The 22,329-nt window shown below is 44.6% G+C and overlaps 1 protein-coding gene across 1 annotated transcript in view; it reads right to left on the bottom strand.

Moving 5' to 3' along the window:
- LOC135530633 (ankyrin-2-like) overlaps positions 1-22,329 on the bottom strand; it is a gene marked incomplete at its 3' end in the record, with an annotated part of 134,174 nt that overhangs the window by 54,373 nt on the left and 57,472 nt on the right. Inside the window, 3 exon segments of the mRNA XM_064958918.1 lie at positions 921-1,019; positions 1,138-1,236; positions 4,958-5,155. Of these exon segments, the coding sequence (XP_064814990.1) occupies positions 921-1,019; positions 1,138-1,236; positions 4,958-5,155 (396 nt within the window).

Below are 22,329 nucleotides of genomic sequence, written 5' to 3'. Positions count from 1 at the left end.
GTACCTAACCCGTTCCAATATTAAACTCTGGTACCTAACCCGTTCCAATATTAACTCTGGTACCTTACCCGTTCCAATATTAAACTCTGGTACCTAACCCGTTCCAATATTAACTCTGGTACCTAACCCGTTCCAATATTAAACTCTGGTACCTTACCCGTTCCAATATTAACTCTGGTACCTTACCCGTTCCAATATTAAACTGTTACCTTACCCGTTCCAATATTAAACTCTGGTACCTTACCTGTTCCAATATTAAACTCTGGTACCTTACCCGTTCCAATATTAAACTCTGGTACCTAACCCGTTCCAATATTAAACTCTGGTACCTTACCCGTTCCAATATTAAACTCTGTTACCTAACCCGTTCCAATATTAAACTCTGTTACCTTACCCGTTCCAATATTAAACTCTGGTACCTAACTCGTTCCAATATTAAACTCTGTTACCTAACCCGTTCCAATATTAAACTCTGTTACCTTACCCGTTCCAATATTAAACTCTGTTACCTAACCCGTTCCAATATTAAACTCTGTTACATAACCCGTTCCAATATTAACTCTGGTACCTAACCCGTTCCAATATTAACTATGTTACCTTACCCTTTCCAATATTAAACTCTGGTACCTAACCCGTTCCAATATTAACTCTGGTACCTAACCTGTTCCAATATTAACTCTGGTACCTAACCTGTTCCAATATTAACTCTGGTACCTAACCTGTTCCAATATTAACTCTGGTACCTAACCCGTTCCAATATTAACTCTGTTACCTTACCCTTTCCAATATTAAACTCTGGTACCTAACCTGTTCCAATATTAACTCTGGTACCTAACCCGTTCCAATATTAACTCTGGTACCTTACCCGTTCCAATATTAAACTCTGGTACCTTACCCGTTCCAATATTAAACTCTGGTACCTTGGTTTTGGCGTTGACACTGGCGCCCTGCTGCAAGAGGAAGTTGACCATCTTTACGTTTCCATAGTGACAGGCAACAATGAGAGGAGTGTAACCGAGCTGAGGAAGATGAGAGAAAGATCTTAGAAAAAAATAAAGTGTGTGTGTGTGTGTGTGTGTGTGTGTGTGTGTGTGTGTGTGTGTGTGTGTGTGTGTGCGCGCGTGCGTGTGTGTGTACCTTGGTTTGCTGGTCCAGGTTAGCATCACGTTTGGCCAGAACTTCTGCTGCATTCACTCTGTCCTCCTGGGCCGTGAGGTGGAGGGGTGTCAGACCACTCTGAGAGAGGGAGAGAGATACCCAGAGAGAGAGAGACATTTAGAGAGAGGGGAGAGAGAGGGAGAGTTGGAGAGAGAGATGGAGGGGGAGAGAGAGGGAGAGGGAGAGTTGGAGAGAGAGAGGGAGAGTTGGAGAGAGAGAGAGAGAGAGAGAGGGGAGAGTTGGAGAGAGAGAGAGGGAGAGTTGGAGAGAGAGATGGAGGGGGAGAGAGAGGGAGAGTTAGAGAGAGAGATGGAGGGGGAGAGATGAGAGATGGAGAGAGATGGAGGGGAGAGAGGGAGAGTTGGAGAGAGAGGGAGAGTTGGAGAGAGACAGAGGAGGAGAGAGGGAGATTTGGAGAGAGACGGAGGGAGATTTGGAGAGAGACGGAGGAGAGAGAGAGGGAGAGTTGGAGAGAGAGATGGGAGAGTGAGAGGGAGAGTTGGAGAGAGAGATGGGAGAGTGAGAAGGAGAGTTGGAGAGTTGGAGAGAGAGGTGGCAGGGAGAGAGAGATAGAGGGAGAGTTGGAGAGAGATGGAGGGGAAGAGAGAGGGAGAGTTGGAGAGAGAGAAGGAGGAGGAGAGAGGGAGAGTTGGAGAGAGAGAGAGGGAGATTTGGAGAGAGACGGAGGAGAGAGAGAGGGAGAGTTGGAGAGAGAGATGGGAGAGTGAGAGGGAGAGTAGGAGAGAGAGATAGAGGGAGAGTTGGAGAAAGATGGAGGGAGAGTTGGATAGAGATGGAGGAGGAGAGAGAGAGGGAGAGTTGGAGAGAGATGGAGAGAGAGGGAGAGTTGGAGAGAGATGGAGGGGGAGAGAGAGAGGGAGTGAGAGATGGAGGGGGAAAGAGAAGGAGAGAGGGAGAGTTGGAGAGATATGGAGGGGGAGAGAGAGGGAGAGTTGGAGAGAGATGGAGGGGGAGAGAGAGGGAGAGTTGGAGAGAGAGAAGGAGGAGGAGAGAGAGAGGGAGAGTTGGAGAGAGAGACGGAGGAGGAGAGAGAGAGGGAGAGTTGGAGACAGATGGAGGGGGAGAGAGAGGGAGAGTTGGAGAGAGAGAAGGAGGAGGAGAGAGAGGGAGAGTTGGAGAGAGATGGAGGGGGAGAGAGAAGGAGAAAGAGGGAGAGTTGGAGAGAGATGGAGGGGGAGAGAGAGAGGGAGATTTGGAGAGAGATGGAGGGGAGAGAGGGAGAGTTGGAGAGAGAGGGAGAGTTGGAGAGAGACAGAGGAGGAGAGAGAGAGGGAGATTTGGAGAGAGACGGAGGAGGAGAGAGAGGGAGATTTGGAGAGAGATGGAGGGGGAGAGAGAAGGAGAAAGAGGGAGAGTTGGAGAGAGATGGAGGGGGAGAGAGAGGGAGAGTTAGAGAGAGAAGGAGGAGAGAGTGAGAGTTGGAGAGAGAGAAGGAGGAGGAGAGGGGGAGAGTTGGAGAGAGAGAGGGAGAGTTGGAGAGAGATGGAGGGGGAGAGAGAGGGAGAGTTGGAGAGAGATGGAGGGGGAGAGAGGGAGAGTTGGAGAGAGATGGAGGGGGAGAGAGAGGGAGAGAATGTATTGTGTATGCCAAAGACCACATTTTTGGATGTGTGCAACAACTCTGCTAAGTGTGAATCTCTGTGTTCCCCCCTACCTTAGTAGGAGTGTTGACGTGCCCCCCCCTACCTTAGTGGGAGTGTAGACGTGTCCCCCCCTACCTTAGTGGGAGTGTTGACGTGTCCCCCCCCTACCTTAGTGGGAGTGTTGACGTGTCCCCCCTACCTTAGTGGGAGTGTTGACGTGTCCCCCACTACCTTAGTGGGAGTGTTGACGTGTCCCCCCTACCTTAGTGGGAGTGTTGACGTGTCCCCCCACTACCTTAGTGGGAGTGTTGACGTGTCCCCCCTACCTTAGTGGGAGTGTTGACGTGTCCCCCCACTACCTTAGTGGGAGTGTTGACGTGTCCCCCCTACCTTAGTGGGAGTGTTGACGTGTCCCCCCACTACCTTAGTGGGAGTGTTGACGTGTCCCCCCTACCTTAGTGGGAGTGTTGACGTGTCCCCCCTACCTTAGTGGGAGTGTTGACGTGTCCCCCCACTACCTTAGTGGGAGTGTTGACGTGTGCCCCCCTACCTTAGTGGGAGTGTTGACGTGTCCCCCCTACCTTAGTGGGAGTGTTGACGTGTCCCCCCGACCTTGGTGGGAGTGTTGACGTGTGCACCCCCCTACCTTAGTGGGAGTGTTGACGTGTCCCCCCCCTACCTTAGTGGGAGTGTTGACGTGTCCCCCCTACCTTAGTAGGAGTGTTGACGTGTCCCCCCTACCTTAGTGGGAGTGTTGAAGTGTCCCCCTACCTTAGTGGGAGTGTTGACGTGTCCCCCCTACCTTAGTGGGAGTGTTGACGTGTCCCCCCACTACCTTAGTGGGAGTGTTGACGTGTGCCCCCCCTACCTTAGTGGGAGTGTTGACGTGTCCCCCCCTACCTTAGTGGGAGTGTTGACGTGTCCCCCCCGACCTTGGTGGGAGTGTTGACGTGTGCACCCCCCCCTACCTTAGTGGGAGTGTTGACGTGCACCCCCTACCTTAGTGGGAGTGTTGACGTGTGCCCCCCTACCTTAGTGGGAGTGTTGACGTGTCCCCCCTACCTTAGTGGGAGTGTTGACGTGCGCCCCCTACCTTAGTGGGAGTGTTGACGTGTCCCCCCTACCTTAGTGGGAGTGTTGACGTGTGCCCCCCTACCTTAGTGGGAGTGTTGACGTGTGCCAACTCCTACCTTAGTGGGAGTGTTGACGTGTCCCCCCCTAACTTAGTGGGAGTGTTGACGTGTCCCCCCTACCTTAGTGGGAGTGTTGACGTGCCCCCCTACCTTAGTGGGAGTGTTGACGTGTGCCCCCTACCTTAGTGGGAGTGTTGACGTGTCCCCCCCCTACCTTAGTGGGAGTGTTGACGTGTCCCCCCTACCTTAGTGGGAGTGTTGACGTGTCCCCCCTACCTTAGTGGGAGTGTTGACGTGTCCCCCCTACCTTAGTGGGAGTGTTGACGTGTCCCCCCTACCTTAGTGGGAGTGTTGATGTGTCCCCCCTACCTTAGTGGGAGTGTTGACGTGTCCCCCCCCCTACCTTAGTGGGAGTGTTGATGTGTCCCCCTACCTTAGTGGGAGTGTTGACGTGTGCCCCCCCTACCTTAGTGGGAGTGTTGACGTGTGCCCCCCTACCTTAGTGGGAGTGTTGGCGTGTCCCCCCTACCTTAGTGGGAGTGTTGAAGTGCCCCCCTACCTTAGTGGGAGTGTTGACGTGTGCCCCCCTACCTTAGTGGGAGTGTTGACGTGTGCCCCCCTACCTTAGTGGGAGTGTTGACATGCGCCCCCCTACCTTAGTGGGAGTGTTGACGTGTGCCCCCCTACCTTAGTGGGAGTGTTGGCGTGTCCCCCCTACCTTAGTGGGAGTGTTGACGTGTCCCCCCTACCTTAGTGGGAGTGTTGAAGTGTGCCCCCTACCTTAGTGGGAGTGTTGACGTGTTCCCCCCTACCTTAGTGGGAGTGTTGACGTGTCCCCCCTACCTTAGTGGGAGTGTTGACGTGTGCCCCCTACCTTAGTGGGAGTGTTGACGTGTCCCCCCTACCTTAGTGGGAGTGTTGACGTGTCCCCCCTACCTTAGTGGGAGTGTTGACGTGTCCCCCCTACCTTAGTGGGAGTGTTGGCGTGTGCCCCCTACCTTAGTGGGAGTGTTGACGTGTCCCCCCTACCTTAGTGGGAGTGTTGACGTGCGCCCCCCCTACCTTAGTGGGAGTGTTGACGTGTGCCCCCTTGCCCAGCAGCAGACTGGTCATGTCACTGTGCCCCTCCTGTGAGGCCAGGTGTAGAGGGGTGACCCCCTGTTTGGTCAGGACGTTGGCCTCCGCTCCGTACTGCAGCAGAGACAAGGCGACGGACGTCTGGTTCTTCTTGGCAGCGATGTGGAGTGGCGTGTATCCGTTCTGAGAGCAGAGAGGATTGTGGGTAGGAGCAAAACGTCAGTGTTAGTTTTGAAAAACCATCAGAGAAGATACTTCAATTAGAAAAAACAGGTTCTGAGATGAGGAGTTCATTAAATATGATTTATTTTTTACGTGTCATGGTCAACAGTAGTGTTATATAGGGGACAGTATTATGGGTCAACAGTAGTGTTATATAGGGGACAGTATTATGGGTCAACAGTAGTGTTATATAGGGGACAGTATTATGGGTCAACAGTAGTGTTATATAGGGGACAGTATTATGGGTCAACAGTAGTGTTATATAGGGGACAGTATTATGGGTCAACAGTAGTGTTATATAGGGGACAGTATTATGGGTCAACAGTAGTGTTGTATAGGGGACAGTATTATGGGTCAACAGTAGTGTTATATAGGGGACAGTATTATGGGTCAACAGTAGTGTTATATAGGGGACAGTATTATGGGTCAACAGTAGTGTTATATAGGGGACAGTATTATGGGTCAACAGTAGTGTTATATAGGGGACAGTATTATGGGTCCTGGTTAACAGTAGTGTTATATAGGGGACAGTATTATGGGTCAACAGTAGTGTTATATAGGGGACAGTATTATGGGTCAACAGTAGTGTTATATAGGGGACAGTATTATGGGTCAACAGTAGTGTTATATAGGGGACAGTATTATGGGTCAACAGTAGTGTTATATAGGGGACAGTATTATGGGTCACCAGTAGTGTTATATAGGGGACAGTATTATGGGTCAACAGTAGTGTTATATAGGGGACAGTATTATGGGTCAACAGTAGTGTTATATAGGGGACAGTATTATGGGTCAACAGTAGTGTTATATAGGGGACAGTATTATGGGTCAACAGTAGTGTTATATAGGGGACAGTATTATGGGTCAACAGTAGTGTTATATAGGGGACAGTATTATGGGTCAACAGTAGTGTTATATAGGGGACAGTATTATGGGTCAACAGTAGTGTTATATAGGGGACAGTATTATGGGTCAACAGTAGTGTTATATAGGGGACAGTATTATGGGTCAACAGTAGTGTTATATAGGGGACAGTATTATGGGTCAACAGTAGTGTTATATAGGGGACAGTATTATGGGTCAACAGTAGTGTTATATAGGGGACAGTATTATGGGTCAACAGTAGTGTTATATAGGGGACAGTATTATGGGTCAACAGTAGTGTTATATAGGGGACAGTATTATGGGTCAACAGTAGTGTTATATAGGGGACAGTATTATGGGTCAACAGTAGTGTTATATAGGGGACAGTATTATGGGTCAACAGTAGTGTTATATAGGGGACAGTATTATGGGTCAACAGTAGTGTTATATAGGGGACAGTATAATGGGTTAACAGTAGTGTTATATAGGGGACAGTATTACGGGTCAACAGTAGTGTTATATAGGGGACAGTATTATGGGTCAACAGTAGTGTTATATAGGGGACAGTATTATGGGTCAACAGTAGTGTTATATAGGGGACAGTATTATGGGTCAACAGTAGTGTTATATAGGTGACAGTATTATGGGTCAACAGTAGTGTTATATAGGGGACAGTATAATGGGTCAACAGTAGTGTTATATAGAGGACAGTATTATGGGTCAACAGTAGTGTTATATAGGGGACAGTATTATGGGTCAACAGTAGTGTTATATAGGGGACAGTATTATGGGTCAACAGTAGTGTTATATAGGGGACAGTATAATGGGTCAACAGTAGTGTTATATAGGGACAGTATTATGGGTCAACAGTAGTGTTATATAGGGGACAGTATTATGGGTCAACAGTAGTGTTATATAGGGGACAGTATTATGGGTCAACAGTAGTGTTATATAGGGGACAGTATTATGGGTCAACAGTAGTGTTATATAGGGGACAGTATGATGGGTCAACAGTAGTGTTATATAGGGGACAGTATTATGGGTCCTGGTCAACAGTAGTGTTATATAGGGGACAGTATTATGGGTCAACAGTAGTGTTATATAGGGGACAGTATTATGGGTCAACAGTAGTGTTATATAGGGGACATTATGATGGGTCAACAGTAGTGTTATATAGGGGACAGTATTATGGGTCCTGGTCAACAGTAGTGTTATATAGGGGACAGTATTATGGGTTAACAGTAGTGTTATATAGGGGACAGTATTATGGGTCAACAGTAGTGTTATATAGGGGACAGTATTATGGGTCAACAGTAGTGTTATATAGGGGACAGTATTATGGGTCAACAGTAGTGTTATATAGGGGACAGTATTATGGGTCAACAGTAGTGTTATATAGGGGACAGTATTATGGGTCAACAGTAGTGTTATATAGGGGACAGTATTATGGGTCAACAGTAGTGTTATATAGGGGACAGTATTATGGGTTAACAGTAGTGTTATATAGGGGACAGTATTATGGGTCAACAGTAGTGTTATATAGGGGACAGTATTATGGGTCAACAGTAGTGTTATATAGGGGACAGTATTATGGGTCAACAGTAGTGTTATATAGGGGACAGTATTATGGGTCAACAGTAGTGTTATATAGGGGACAGTATTATGGGTCAACAGTAGTGTTATATAGGGGACAGTATTATGGGTCAACAGTAGTGTTATATAGGGGACAGTATTATGGGTCAACAGTAGTGTTATATAGGGGACAGTATTATGGGTCAACAGTAGTGTTATATAGGGGACAGTATGATGGGTCAACAGTAGTGTTATATAGGGGACAGTATTATGGGTCAACAGTAGTGTTATATAGGGGACAGTATTATGGGTCAACAGTAGTGTTATATAGGGGACAGTATTATGGGTCAACAGTAGTGTTATATAGGGGACAGTATTATGGGTCAACAGTAGTGTTATATAGGGGACAGTATTATGGGTCAACAGTAGTGTTATATAGGGGACAGTATTATGGGTCAACAGTAGTGTTATATAGGGGACAGTATTATGGGTCAACAGTAGTGTTATATAGGGGACAGTATTATGGGTCAACAGTAGTGTTATATAGGGGACAGTATTATGGGTCAACAGTAGTGTTATATAGGGGACAGTATTATGGGTCAACAGTAGTGTTATATAGGGGACAGTATTATGGGTCAACAGTAGTGTTATATAGGGGACAGTATTATGGGTCAACAGTAGTGTTATATAGGGGACAGTATTATGGGTCAACAGTAGTGTTATATAGGGGACAGTATTATGGGTCAACAGTAGTGTTATATAGGGGACAGTATTATGGGTCAACAGTAGTGTTATATAGGGGACAGTATTATGGGTCAACAGTAGTGTTATATAGGGGACAGTATTATAGGTCAACAGTAGTGTTATATAGGGGACAGTATTATGGGTCAACAGTAGTGTTATATAGGGGACAGTATTATGGGTCAACAGTAGTGTTATATAGGGGACAGTATTATGGGTCAACAGTAGTGTTATATAGGGGACAGTATTATGGGTCAACAGTAGTGTTATATAGGGGACAGTATTATGGGTCAACAGTAGTGTTATATAGGGGACAGTATTATGGGTCAACAGTCAACAGTAGTGTTATATATATAGGGGACAGTATTATGGGTCAACAGTAGTGTTATATAGGGGACAGTATTATGGGTCAACAGTAGTGTTATATAGGGGACAGTATTATGGGTCAACAGTAGTGTTATATAGGGGACAGTATTATGGGTCAACAGTAGTGTTATATAGGGGACAGTATTATGGGTCAACAGTAGTGTTATATAGGGGACAGTATTATGGGTCAACAGTAGTGTTATATAGGGGACAGTATTATGGGTCAACAGTAGTGTTATATACAGTATTATGGGACAGTATTAGGGGTCAACAGTAGTGTTATATAGGGGACAGTATTATGGGTCAACAGTAGTGTTATATAGGGGACAGTATTATGGGTCAACAGTAGTGTTATATAGGGGACAGTATTATGGGTCAACAGTAGTGTTATATAGGGGACAGTATTATGGGTCAACAGTAGTGTTATATAGGGGACAGTATTATGGGTCAACAGTAGTGTTATATAGGGGACAGTATTATGGGTCAACAGTAGTGTTATATAGGGGACAGTATTATGGGTCAACAGTAGTGTTATATAGGGGACAGTATTATGGGTCAACAGTAGTGTTATATAGGGGACAGTATTATGGGTCAACAGTAGTGTTATATAGGGGGGACAGTATTATGGGTCAACAGTAGTGTTATATAGGGGACAGTATTATGGGTCAACAGTAGTGTTATATAGGGGACAGTATTATGGGTCAACAGTAGTGTTATATAGGGGACAGTATTATGGGTCAACAGTAGTGTTATATAGGGGACAGTATTATGGGTCAACAGTAGTGTTATATAGGGGACAGTATTATGGGTCAACAGTAGTGTTATATAGGGGACAGTATGATGGGTCAACAGTAGTGTTATATAGGGGACAGTATTATGGGTCAACAGTAGTGTTATATAGGGGACAGTATTATGGGTCAACAGTAGTGTTATATAGGGGACAGTATTATGGGTCAACAGTAGTGTTATATAGGGGACAGTATTATGGGTCAACAGTAGTGTTATATAGGGGACAGTATTATGGGTCAACAGTAGTGTTATATAGGGGACAGTATTATGGGTCCTGGTCAACAGTAGTGTTATATAGGGGACAGTATGATGGGTCAACAGTAGTGTTATATAGGGGACAGTATTATGGGTCAACAGTAGTGTTATATAGGGGACAGTATTATGGGTCAACAGTAGTGTTATATAGGGGACAGTATTATGGGTCAACAGTAGTGTTATATAGGGGACAGTATTATGGGTCAACAGTAGTGTTATATAGAGGACAGTATTATGGGTCAACAGTAGTGTTATATAGGGGACAGTATTATGGGTCAACAGTAGTGTTATATAGAGGACAGTATTATGGGTCAACAGTAGTGTTATATAGGGGACAGTATTATGGGTCAACAGTAGTGTTATATAGGGGACAGTATTATGGGTCAACAGTAGTGTTATATAGGGGACAGTATTATGGGTCAACAGTAGTGTTATATAGGGGACAGTATTATGGGTCCTGTGTCAATTATGGGTCAACAGTAGTGTTATATAGGGGACAGTATTATGGGTCAACAGTAGTGTTATATAGGGGACAGTATTATGGGTCAACAGTAGTGTTATATAGGGGACAGTATTATGGGTCAACAGTAGTGTTATATAGGGGACAGTATTATGGGTCAACAGTAGTGTTATATAGGGGACAGTATTATGGGTCAACAGTAGTGTTATATAGGGACAGGGGACAGTATTATGGGTCCTGGTCAACAGTAGTGTTATATAGGGGACAGTATTATGGGTCAACAGTAGTGTTATATAGGGGACAGTATTATGGGTTAACAGTAGTGTTATATAGGGGACAGTATTATGGGTCAACAGTAGTGTTATATAGGGGACAGTATTATGGGTCAACAGTAGTGTTATATAGGGGACAGTATTATGGGTCAACAGTAGTGTTAACAGTAGTATATATAGGGACAGTATTATGGGTCAACAGTAGTGTTATATAGGGGACAGTATTATGGGTCAACAGTAGTGTTATATAGGGGACAGTATTATGGGTCAACAGTAGTGTTATATAGGGGACAGTATTATGGGTTAACAGTAGTGTTATATAGGGGACAGTATTATGGGTCAACAGTGGTCCAACAGTAGTGTTATATAGGGGACAGTATTATGGGTCAACAGTAGTGTTATATAGGGGACAGTATTATGGGTCAACAGTAGTGTTATATAGGGGACAGTATTATGGGTCAACAGTAGTGTTATATAGGGGACAGTATTATGGGTCAACAGTAGTGTTATATAGGGGACAGTATTATGGGTCAACAGTAGTGTTATATAGGGGACAGTATTATGGGTCAACAGTAGTGTTATATAGGGGACAGTATTATGGGTCAACAGTAGTGTTATATAGGGGACAGTATTATGGGTCAACAGTAGTGTTATATAGGGGACAGTATTATGGGTCAACAGTAGTGTTATATAGGGGACAGTATTATGGGTCAACAGTAGTGTTATATATGGGACAGTATTATGGGTCAACAGTAGTGTTATATAGGGGACAGTATTATGGGTCAACAGTAGTGTTATATAGGGGACAGTATTATGGGTCCTGGTCAACAGTAGTGTTATATAGGGGACAGTATTATGGGTCAACAGTAGTGTTATATAGGGGACAGTATTATGGGTCAACAGTAGTGTTATATAGGGGACAGTATTATGGGTCAACAGTAGTGTTATATAGGGGACAGTATTATGGGTCAACAGTAGTGTTATATAGGGGACAGTATTATGGGTCAACAGTAGTGTTATATAGGGGACAGTATTATGGGTCAACAGTAGTGTTATATAGGGGACAGTATTATGGGTCAACAGTAGTGTTATATAGGGGACAGTATTATGGGTCAACAGTAGTGTTATATAGGGGACAGTATTATGGGTCAACAGTAGTGTTATATAGGGGATTATGGGTCAACAGTATGTTATATAGGGTATGGGTCAACAGTAGTGTTATATAGGGGACAGTATTATGGGTCAACAGTAGTGTTATATAGGGGACAGTATTATGGGTCAACAGTAGTGTTATATAGGGGACAGTATTATGGGTCAACAGTAGTGTTATATAGGGGACAGTATTATGGGTCAACAGTAGTGTTATATAGGGGACAGTATTATGGGTCAACAGTAGTGTTATATAGGGGACAGTATTATGGGTCAACAGTAGTGTTATATAGGGGACAGTATTATGGGTCAACAGTAGTGTTATATAGGGGACAGTATTATGGGTCAACAGTAGTGTTATATAGGGGACAGTATTATGGGTCAACAGTAGTGTTATATAGGGGACAGTATTATGGGTCAACAGTAGTGTTATATAGGGGACAGTATTATGGGTCAACAGTAGTGTTATATAGGGGACAGTATTATGGGTCAACAGTAGTGTTATATAGGGGACAGTATTATGGGTCAACAGTAGTGTTATATAGGGGACAGTATTATGGGTCAACAGTAGTGTTATATAGGGGACAGTATTATGGGTCAACAGTAGTGTTATATAGGGGACAGTATTATGGGTCAACAGTAGTGTTATATAGGGGACAGTATTATGGGTCAACAGTAGTGTTATATAGGGGACAGTATTATGGGTCAACAGTAGTGTTATATAGGGACAGTATTATGGGTCAACAGTAGTGTTATATAGGGGACAGTATTATGGGTCAACAGTAGTGTTATATAGGGGACAGTATTATGGGTCAACAGTAGTGTTATATAGGGGACAGTATTATGGGTCAACAGTAGTGTTATATAGGGGACAGTATTATGGGTCAACAGTAGTGTTATATAGGGGACAGTATTATGGGTCAACAGTAGTGTTATATAGGGGACAGTATTATGGGTCAACAGTAGTGTTATATAGGGGACAGTATTATGGGTCAACAGTAGTGTTATATAGGGGACAGTATTATGGGTCAACAGTAGTGTTATATAGGGGACAGTATTATGGGTCAACAGTAGTGTTATATAGGGGACAGTATTATCAACAGTAGGTCATGGGTCAACAGTAGTGTTATATAGGGGACAGTATTATGGGTCAACAGTAGTGTTATATAGGGGACAGTATTATGGGTCAACAGTAGTGTTATATAGGGGACAGTATTATGGGTCAACAGTAGTGTTATATAGGGGACAGTATTATGGGTCAACAGTAGTGTTATATAGCGGACAGTATTATGGGTCAACAGTAGTGTTATATAGGGGACAGTATTATGGGTCAACAGTAGTGTTATATAGGGGACAGTATTATGGGTCAACAGTAGTGTTATATAGGGGACAGTGTTAGGGGTTAACAGTAGTTGTCAGGATTTGGCCAGGGTTGTTCCGGGTTTTGGTTAGTAGATGTCCCCATTGTGCTTTTTGTCCCTATGTTTTTCCCTTGATCCCCATTATTATTTGCACCTGTGTCTCGTTCCCCCTGATTGTATTTAAACCCTTTGTTTCCCTCAGTTCTGTGCTCTGTGTTTGTATGTTAGCACCCTGCCCTAGTGTTCTGTGTACTCTTGTCGATTCCGGGTGAAGTTCTTGTGGTATTCTGTTTTTTGTTTTTGTTTATTTTTTGGTGAGTTTCTTTTGAGGTCTTTTTTGTGTTTTTCCTACCACCTTTTGGATTTGCCATTTTTTGCATTTTAGGATTTTTTCTTTATTAAATACACCATCTTAAGTACTGCTGTGTCTGCCTCATCTTCTGGGTTTGCTGTCTATTCGTGGCTCAGTTGGTTAAGTGACTGTTTCTCACTCCGGAGACCCAGGTTCGAAACCGGGTCCTGACAGAAACACAGAGCCAAAAATGAACCCAGAGGCAGCCAGTTCCCAGGACCTTTTTGCCACGCTGTCCCACCACCAGGAGACTGTCCAACGCCACGAAGCCGCCCTGGTTCAGCAAGAGGCCTTAATGGCTAGACATTCTCATCTTCTGTCGGAGATGCTGACTTCCATTAAGCAAATATCTGATCGACTTACCCCGGGAACAGTTTCCGTCCCAGTACCTCAGGTTCACGTACCCATGGCAGTTAACCCCCTGGCTGAACCTCGTCTTCCACCTCCCCAACGGTTCTCAGGTGATCCAAGTGCTTGTAAAGGCTTTCTCACTCAATGTTCTCTCTCCTTTGAGCTGCAACCCTCGTCGTTTCCCACCGACCGGTCTAAGATCGCATATATCATCACCCTGCTGTCGGAAAAAGCCCTGGCCTGGGCTACTGCTGTGTGGGATGCCCATAGTTCCTGCTGTGCCAGCTACTCTGCCTTTGCTGAGGAATTCAAACGAGTGTTTCAAGGCCCAAGCAGTGGTTCTGACTCAGCCAAACAGCTCCTGACTCTCCATCAAGGTTGGCGCAGCGTGACGGACTATGCCATCCAGTTCCGCACGGTGGCAGCAGCGAGTGGCTGGAACAACGAGGCGCTCACGGTGTGCTTTCTGAAAGGCCTTTCCGACACTATCCAAGATGAACTGGCCACTCGGGAACCACCGGACAATCTCGAGTCCCTGATCAAGTTGGCCTCACGCATTGAGAACTCAACCGTAGACCTCTAGCCCCTATCAGTCCCAGCTCCGAGTCCCCACCTTTATCATCGCTGGCTCCACCAGAACCCATGCAGATTGGACGCATCTCCCAGGCTGAGAGAGGGGCCGGATGAGGGTCAGCGACGCTGTTATATTGCGGCAAACCGGGCCATTTCCGTTCCACGGTCCCGGGCTCCAGGAAACGCTCTGTCCCGTACAGACCGGGGGAACTGTAATGGGAAACATAACCTCCTCCCATCCGTCTGCTCATTCCAGTCACCCTCTCCTGGGACAACCACAAGCTTCACCTTCAAGCCTTGGTAGACTCTGGCGCCGCAGGTAACTTCATGGATGGTGTCTGGGCGAAGGAGAATGGCGTTCCCTCTGAACCTCTAAGTGACCCCATGAGGGTTACTACATTGGATGGAAGCCCTTTGGGATCTGGACTTGTCACTCATGTCACTACCTCCTTGAGACTTTCAGTTTCACAACACCAGGAATTGATGAACTTTCATTTGATCTCCTGTTCCGAGGTTCCCTCTCGTCCTTGGATACCCCTGGCTTCACAGCCATAACCCTCACATCGACTGGTCTGTGGGCACTATCAAGCAGTGGGGTCCTACGTGCCAAGCTACTTGTATTTTCCAGAATTCCCGAGTTCTACTCCCGAGTCTTTAGAATCCATCGACCTGACCCGAGTTCCCAGTAGTGTTACCATGACCTCAAACTGGTGTTTAGCAAACAGAGGGCCACCATGCTACCACCCCATAGATCTTACGATTGCCCCATCGACCTGTTTCCGGGCACTTGCCCCCAGGGGTCGGATCTTTCCCTATCTCCACCCGAACGAGCTGCTATGGATACCTACATCAAGGACTCTCTGGAAGCAGGCCTCATGCGTCCATCAACCTCCCGGCGGGAGCAGGGGTTTTCTTTGTGGCCAAGAAAGATGGTGGATTACGTCCTTGCATCGACTACCGGGGACTCAATGACATAACCGTCCGTAACCGTTACCCAACAGTACCCCTTATGGCCACAGCCTTCGAGCTGCTCCAGGAAGCAGTTGTTTTCACTAAGCTTGACCTGCGGAACGCATACCATCTTGTGCGGATCAGACCTGGTGATATAGTGGAAGACCGCTATTCAACACGCCTACTGGTCACTATGAATACTTGGTGATGCCCTTCGGCCTGACCAACGCCCCAGCGGTGTTCCAAGCGCTCATAAACGATGTGCTTAGGGATATGCTTAACATATTTGTGTTCGTTTACTTGGATGACATCCTCATCTTTTCGAGCTCCCTTCAAGAACACACTAAGCATGTCAGACAAGTACTCAAACGCCTCCTGGACAGCCATCTGTACGTTAAGCCGGAAAAATGTGAATTCCATTCATCCCAGTACAATTCCTGGGATTTGTAGTGGAACCCGGTCGAGTCCAAATGGACCCTAGGAAGGTAGGGCGGTAGCGGATTGGCCCACCCCCAAATCCGTTAAGGATGTTCAGCGTTTCCTGGGCTTCACAAACTTTTACCGCAAGTTCATCAAGAACTTCAGTTTGGTGGCAGCTCCTCTCTCAGCTTTAACCAAAGGTGGCAATGCAAGGTTTTTGTGGGGAAGAGAAGCTGAGACGGCCTTCCAAGGACTCAAGCAGCGGTCCTCTCTCTGCTCCCATCCTGATACTACCGACTACGGATGAACCATTTGTGGTGGAGGTAGACGCATCAGAGGTTGGTGTTGGAGCTGTCCTGTCTCAGAGGGGTGAAGACAAGAAGCTTCATCCGTGCGCTTTCTTCTCACACCGGCTTACCCCGACTGAGAGGAACTACGATGTGGGGGATCGTGAACTCCTAGCGGTTAAGATGGCATTGAAGGAATGGAGACACTGGCTCGATGGGGGCTTCTGCCAGTCTATCTTCAGGGTACCATCCGGAGTCCAACGGCCAAACAGAGAGGATGAATCAAGAGCTGGAAACCACCCTCCGATGTATGACTCGTGACAACCCGTCCACATGGTCATCCTTTATTGTTTGGGCCGAATACGCGTCAACACCTTGCGCTTCCTCCACTGGTATGTCCCCGCACGAGTGTCAGTTTGGCTATGCTCCTCCATTGTTCCCGGACCAGGAGGCAGAAGTCAGAGTGCCTACAGCCTTGAGGTTCGTCAGACGCTGTCGGCTTATGTGGAGGAAGACCCGTCTTAATCTGATGCGTTCTCACAGAGGTATCAACAACAAGCCAACAGACGTATTATGTCCCGGGCCTACCCTGAGCCCCGGACAGAGAGTCTGGCTTTCCACAAGAGACTTACCTCTACGGGTGGAGTCAACAGTAAGCTGTCCCAAAAATACATCGGTCCCTTCAAGGTTGCCAGGAGAGTTAACCCAGTTTCTTATCGGGTTACCCAGATCCCTTAAGATTAATCCCACATTTCATGTGTCATTGTTAAAACCTGTTGTTTTTTCTCCCCTTGTCCCGGCAGACAGACCTCCCCTCCGCCTCGTGTCATTGGAGGCCAGCCGTGTTATACCGTCCAGGGGACCGGATACTGGATTCCCGCAGGGTGCAGCGGTCCTGGCAGTATCTGGTGGACTGGGTTATATAGTCCTGAGGAGCGTCCAGTGGTTCCTGCCAAAGACATCCTGGACCCTGACCTCATTCGTCAGTTCAGGGTCCTCCACCCTGAGAGAGCTGGTAGGAACGTCAGGGAGCCGTTCCTTAGGGGGGTTATTCTGTCAGGATTTGGGTCAACAGGGTTGTTCCGGGTTTTGGTCAGTAGATGTCCCCATTGTGCTTTTTGTCCCTATGTTTTTCCCTTGATCCCCATTATTATTTGCACCTGTGTCTCGTTCCCCTGATTGTATTTAAACCCTTTGATTCCCTCAGTTCTGTGCTCTGTGTTTGTATGTTAGCACCCTGCCCTAGTGTTCTGTGTACTCTTGTCGATTCCGGGTGAAGTTCTTGTGGTATTCTGTTTTTTGTTTTTGTTTATTTTTGGTGAGTTTCTTTTGAGGTCTTTTTGTGTTTTTCCTACCACCTTTTGGATTTGCCATTTTTTGCATTTTAGGATTTTTTCTTTATTAAATACACCATCTTAAGTACTGCTGTGTCTGCCTCATCTTCTGGGTTCTGCTGTCTATTCGTGGCTCAGTTGGTTAAGGACTGTTTCTCAACAGTAGTGTTATATAGGGACCCAGGTTAAACCGGGTCCTGACAGTAGTGTTATATAGGGACAGTATTATGGGTCAACAGTAGTGTTATATAGGGGACAGTATTATGGGTCAACAGTAGTGTTATATAGGGGACAGTATTATGGGTCAACAGTAGTGTTATATAGGGGACAGTATTATGGGTCAACAGTAGTGTTATATAGGGGACAGTATTATGGGTCACAGTATTATGGGTCACAGTATTATGGGTCAACAGTAGTGTATATAGGGGACAGTATTATGGGTCAACAGTAGTGTTATATAGGGGACAGTATTATGGGTCAAAAGTAGTGTTATATAGGGGACAGTATTATGGGTCAACAGTAGTGTTATATAGGGGACAGTATTATGGGTCAACAGTAGTGTTATATAGGGGACAGTATTATGGGTCAACAGTAGTGTTATATAGGGGACAGTATTATGGGTCAACAGTAGTGTTATATAGGGGACAGTATTATGGGTCAACAGTAGTGTTATATAGGGGACAGTATTATGGGTCAACAGTAGTGTTATATAGGGGACAGTATTATGGGTCAACAGTAGTGTTATATAGGGGACAGTATTATGGGTCAACAGTAGTGTTATATAGGGGACAGTATTATGGGTCAACAGTAGTGTTATATAGGGGACAGTATTATGGGTCAACAGTAGTGTTATATAGGGGACAGTATTATGGGTCAACAGTAGTGTTATATAGGGGACAGTATTATGGGTCAACAGTAGTGTTATATAGGGGACAGTATTATGGGTCAACAGTCAACAGTAGTGTTATATAGGGGACAGTATTGGGTCATGGGTCAACAGTAGTGTTATATATAGGGGACAGTATTATGGGTCAACAGTAGTGTTATATAGGGGACAGTATTATGGGTCAACAGTAGTGTTATATAGGGGACAGTATTATGGGTCAACAGTAGTGTTATATAGGGGACAGTATTATGGGTCAACAGTATTATGGGTCAACAGTGTTATATAGGGGACAGTATTATGGGTCAACAGTAGTGTTATATAGGGGACAGTATTATGGGTCAACAGTAGTGTTATATAGGGGACAGTATTATGGGTCAACAGTAGTGTTATATAGGGGACAGTATTATGGGTCAACAGTAGTGTTATATAGGGGACAGTATTATGGGTCAACAGTAGTGTTATATAGGGGACAGTATTATGGGTCAACAGTAGTGTTATATAGGGGACAGTATTATGGGTCAACAGTAGTGTTATATAGGGGACAGTATTATGGGTCAACAGTAGTGTTATATAGGGGACAGTATTATGGGTCAACAGTAGTGTTATATAGGGGACAGTATTATGGGTCAACAGTAGTGTTATATAGGGGACAGTATTATGGGTCAACAGTAGTGTTATATAGGGGACAGTATTATGGGTCAACAGTAGTGTTATATAGGGGACAGTATTATGGGTCAACAGTAGTGTTATATAGGGGACAGTATTATGGGTCAACAGTAGTGTTATATAGGGGACAGTATTATGGGTCAACAGTAGTGTTATATAGGGGACAGTATTATGGGTCAACAGTAGTGTTATATAGGGGACAGTATTATGGGTCAACAGTAGTGTTATATAGGGGACAGTATTATGGGTCAACAGTAGTGTTATATAGGGGACAGTATTATGGGTCAACAGTAGTGTTATATAGGGGACAGTATTATGGGTCAACAGTAGTGTTATATAGGGGACAGTATTATGGGTCAACAGTAGTGTTATATAGGGGACAGTATTATGGGTCAACAGTAGTGTTATATAGGGGACAGTATTATGGGTCAACAGTAGTGTTATATAGGGGACAGTATTATGGGTCAACAGTAGTGTTATATAGGGGACAGTATTATGGGTCAACAGTAGTGTTATATAGGGGACAGTATTATGGGTCAACAGTAGTGTTATATAGGGGACAGTATTATGGGTCAACAGTAGTGTTATATAGGGGACAGTATTATGGGTCAACAGTAGTGTTATATAGGGGACAGTATTATGGGTCAACAGTAGTGTTATATAGGGGACAGTATTATGGGTCAACAGTAGTGTTATATAGGGGACAGTATTATGGGTCAACAGTAGTGTTATATAGGGGACAGTATTATGGGTCAACAGTAGTGTTATATAGGGGACAGTATTATGGGTCAACAGTAGTGTTATCAACAGTAGTGTTATATAGGGGACAGTATTATGGGTCAACAGTAGTGTTATATAGGGGACAGTATTATGGGTCAACAGTAGTGTTATATAGGGGACAGTATTATGGGTCAACAGTAGTGTTATATAGGGGACAGTATTATGGGTCAACAGTAGTGTTATATAGGGGACAGTATTATGGGTCAACAGTAGTGTTATATAGGGGACAGTATTATGGGTCAACAGTAGTGTTATATAGGGGACAGTATTATGGGTCAACAGTAGTGTTATATAGGGGACAGTATTATGGGTCAACAGTAGTGTTATATAGGGGACAGTATTATGGGTCAACAGTAGTGTTATATAGGGGACAGTATTATGGGTCAACAGTAGTGTTATATAGGGGACAGTATTATGGGTCAACAGTAGTGTTATATAGGGGACAGTATTATGGGTCAACAGTAGTGTTATATAGGGGACAGTATTATGGGTCAACAGTAGTGTTATATAGGGGACAGTATTATGGGTCAACAGTAGTGTTATATAGGGGACAGTATTATGGGTCAACAGTAGTGTTATATAGGGGACAGTATTATGGGTCAACAGTAGTGTTATATAGGGGACAGTATTATGGGTCAACAGTAGTGTTATATAGGGGACAGTATTATGGGTCAACAGTAGTGTTATATAGGGGACAGTATTATGGGTCAACAGTAGTGTTATATAGGGGACAGTATTATGGGTCAACAGTAGTGTTATATAGGGGACAGTATTATGGGTCAACAGTAGTGTTATATAGGGGACAGTATTATGGGTCAACAGTAGTGTTATATAGGGGACAGTATTATGGGTCAACAGTAGTGTTATATAGGGGACAGTATTATGGGTCAACAGTAGTGTTATATAGGGGACAGTATTATGGGTCAACAGTAGTGTTATATAGGGGACAGTATTATGGGTCAACAGTAGTGTTATATAGGGGACAGTATTATGGGTCAACAGTAGTGTTATATAGGGGACAGTATTATGGGTCAACAGTAGTGTTATATAGGGGACAGTATTATGGGTACCTGGTCAACAGTAGTGTTATATAGGGGACAGTATTATGGGTCAACAGTAGTGTTATATAGGGGACAGTATTATGGGTCAACAGTAGTGTTATATAGAGGACAGTATTATGGGTCAACAGTAGTGTTATATAGGGGACAGTATTATGGGTCAACAGTAGTGTTATATAGGGGACAGTATTATGGGTCAACAGTAGTGTTATATAGGGGACAGTATTATGGGTCAACAGTAGTGTTATATAGGGGACAGTATTATGGGTCAACAGTAGTGTTATATAGGGGACAGTATTATGGGTCAACAGTAGTGTTATATAGGGGACAGTATTATGGGTCAACAGTAGTGTTATATAGGGGACAGTATTATGGGTCAACAGTAGTGTTATATAGGGGACAGTATTATGGGTCAACAGTAGTGTTATATAGGGGACAGTATTATGGGTCAACAGTAGTGTTATATAGGGGACAGTATTATGGGTCAACAGTAGTGTTATATAGGGGACAGTATTATGGGTCAACAGTAGTGTTATATAGGGGACAGTATTATGGGTCAACAGTAGTGTTATATAGGGGACAGTATTATGGGTCAACAGTAGTGTTATATAGGGGACAGTATTATGGGTCAACAGTAGTGTTATATAGGGGACAGTATTATGGGTCAACAGTAGTGTTATATAGGGGACAGTATTATGGGTCAACAGTAGTGTTATATAGGGGACAGTATTATGGGTCAACAGTAGTGTTATATAGGGGACAGTATTATGGTCAACAGTAGTGTTATATAGGGGACAGTATTATGGGTCAACAGTAGTGTTATATAGGGGACAGTATTATGGGTCAACAGTAGTGTTATATAGGGGACAGTATTATGGGTCAACAGTAGTGTTATATTAGGGGACAGTATATATGGGTCAACAGTAGTGTTATATAGGGGACAGTATTATGGGTCAACAGTAGTGTTATATAGGGGACAGTATTATGGGTCAACAGTAGTGTTATATAGGGGACAGTATTATGGGTCAACAGTAGTGTTATATAGGGGACAGTATTATGGGTCAACAGTAGTGTTATATAGGGGACAGTATTATGGGTCAACAGTAGTGTTATATAGGGGACAGTATTATGGGTCAACAGTAGTGTTATATAGGGGACAGTATTATGGGTCAACAGTAGTGTTATCAACAGTAGTGTTATATAGGGGACAGTATTATGGGTCAACAGTAGTGTTATATAGGGGACAGTATTATGGGTCAACAGTAGTGTTATATAGGGGACAGTATTATGGGTCAACAGTAGTGTTATATAGGGGACAGTATTATGGGTCAACAGTAGTGTTATATAGGGGACAGTATTATGGGTCAACAGTAGTGTTATATAGGGGACAGTATTATGGGTCAACAGTAGTGTTATATAGGGGACAGTATTATGGGTCAACAGTAGTGTTATATAGGGGACAGTATTATGGGGACAGTCAACAGTAGTGTTATATAGGGGACAGTATTATGGGTCAACAGTAGTGTTATATAGGGGACAGTATTATGGGTCAACAGTAGTGTTATATAGGGGACAGTATTATGGGTCAACAGTAGTGTTATATAGGGGACAGTATTATGGGTCAACAGTAGTGTTATATAGGGGACAG

This window comes from Oncorhynchus masou, unplaced genomic scaffold, assembly GCF_036934945.1.
Source record: "Oncorhynchus masou masou isolate Uvic2021 unplaced genomic scaffold, UVic_Omas_1.1 unplaced_scaffold_1402, whole genome shotgun sequence".
NCBI classification, from domain to species: Eukaryota; Metazoa; Chordata; class Actinopteri; order Salmoniformes; family Salmonidae; genus Oncorhynchus; species Oncorhynchus masou.
Note: the sequence above shows the minus strand (reverse complement) of the source record. Positions and strands in the feature narration are given on the sequence as shown.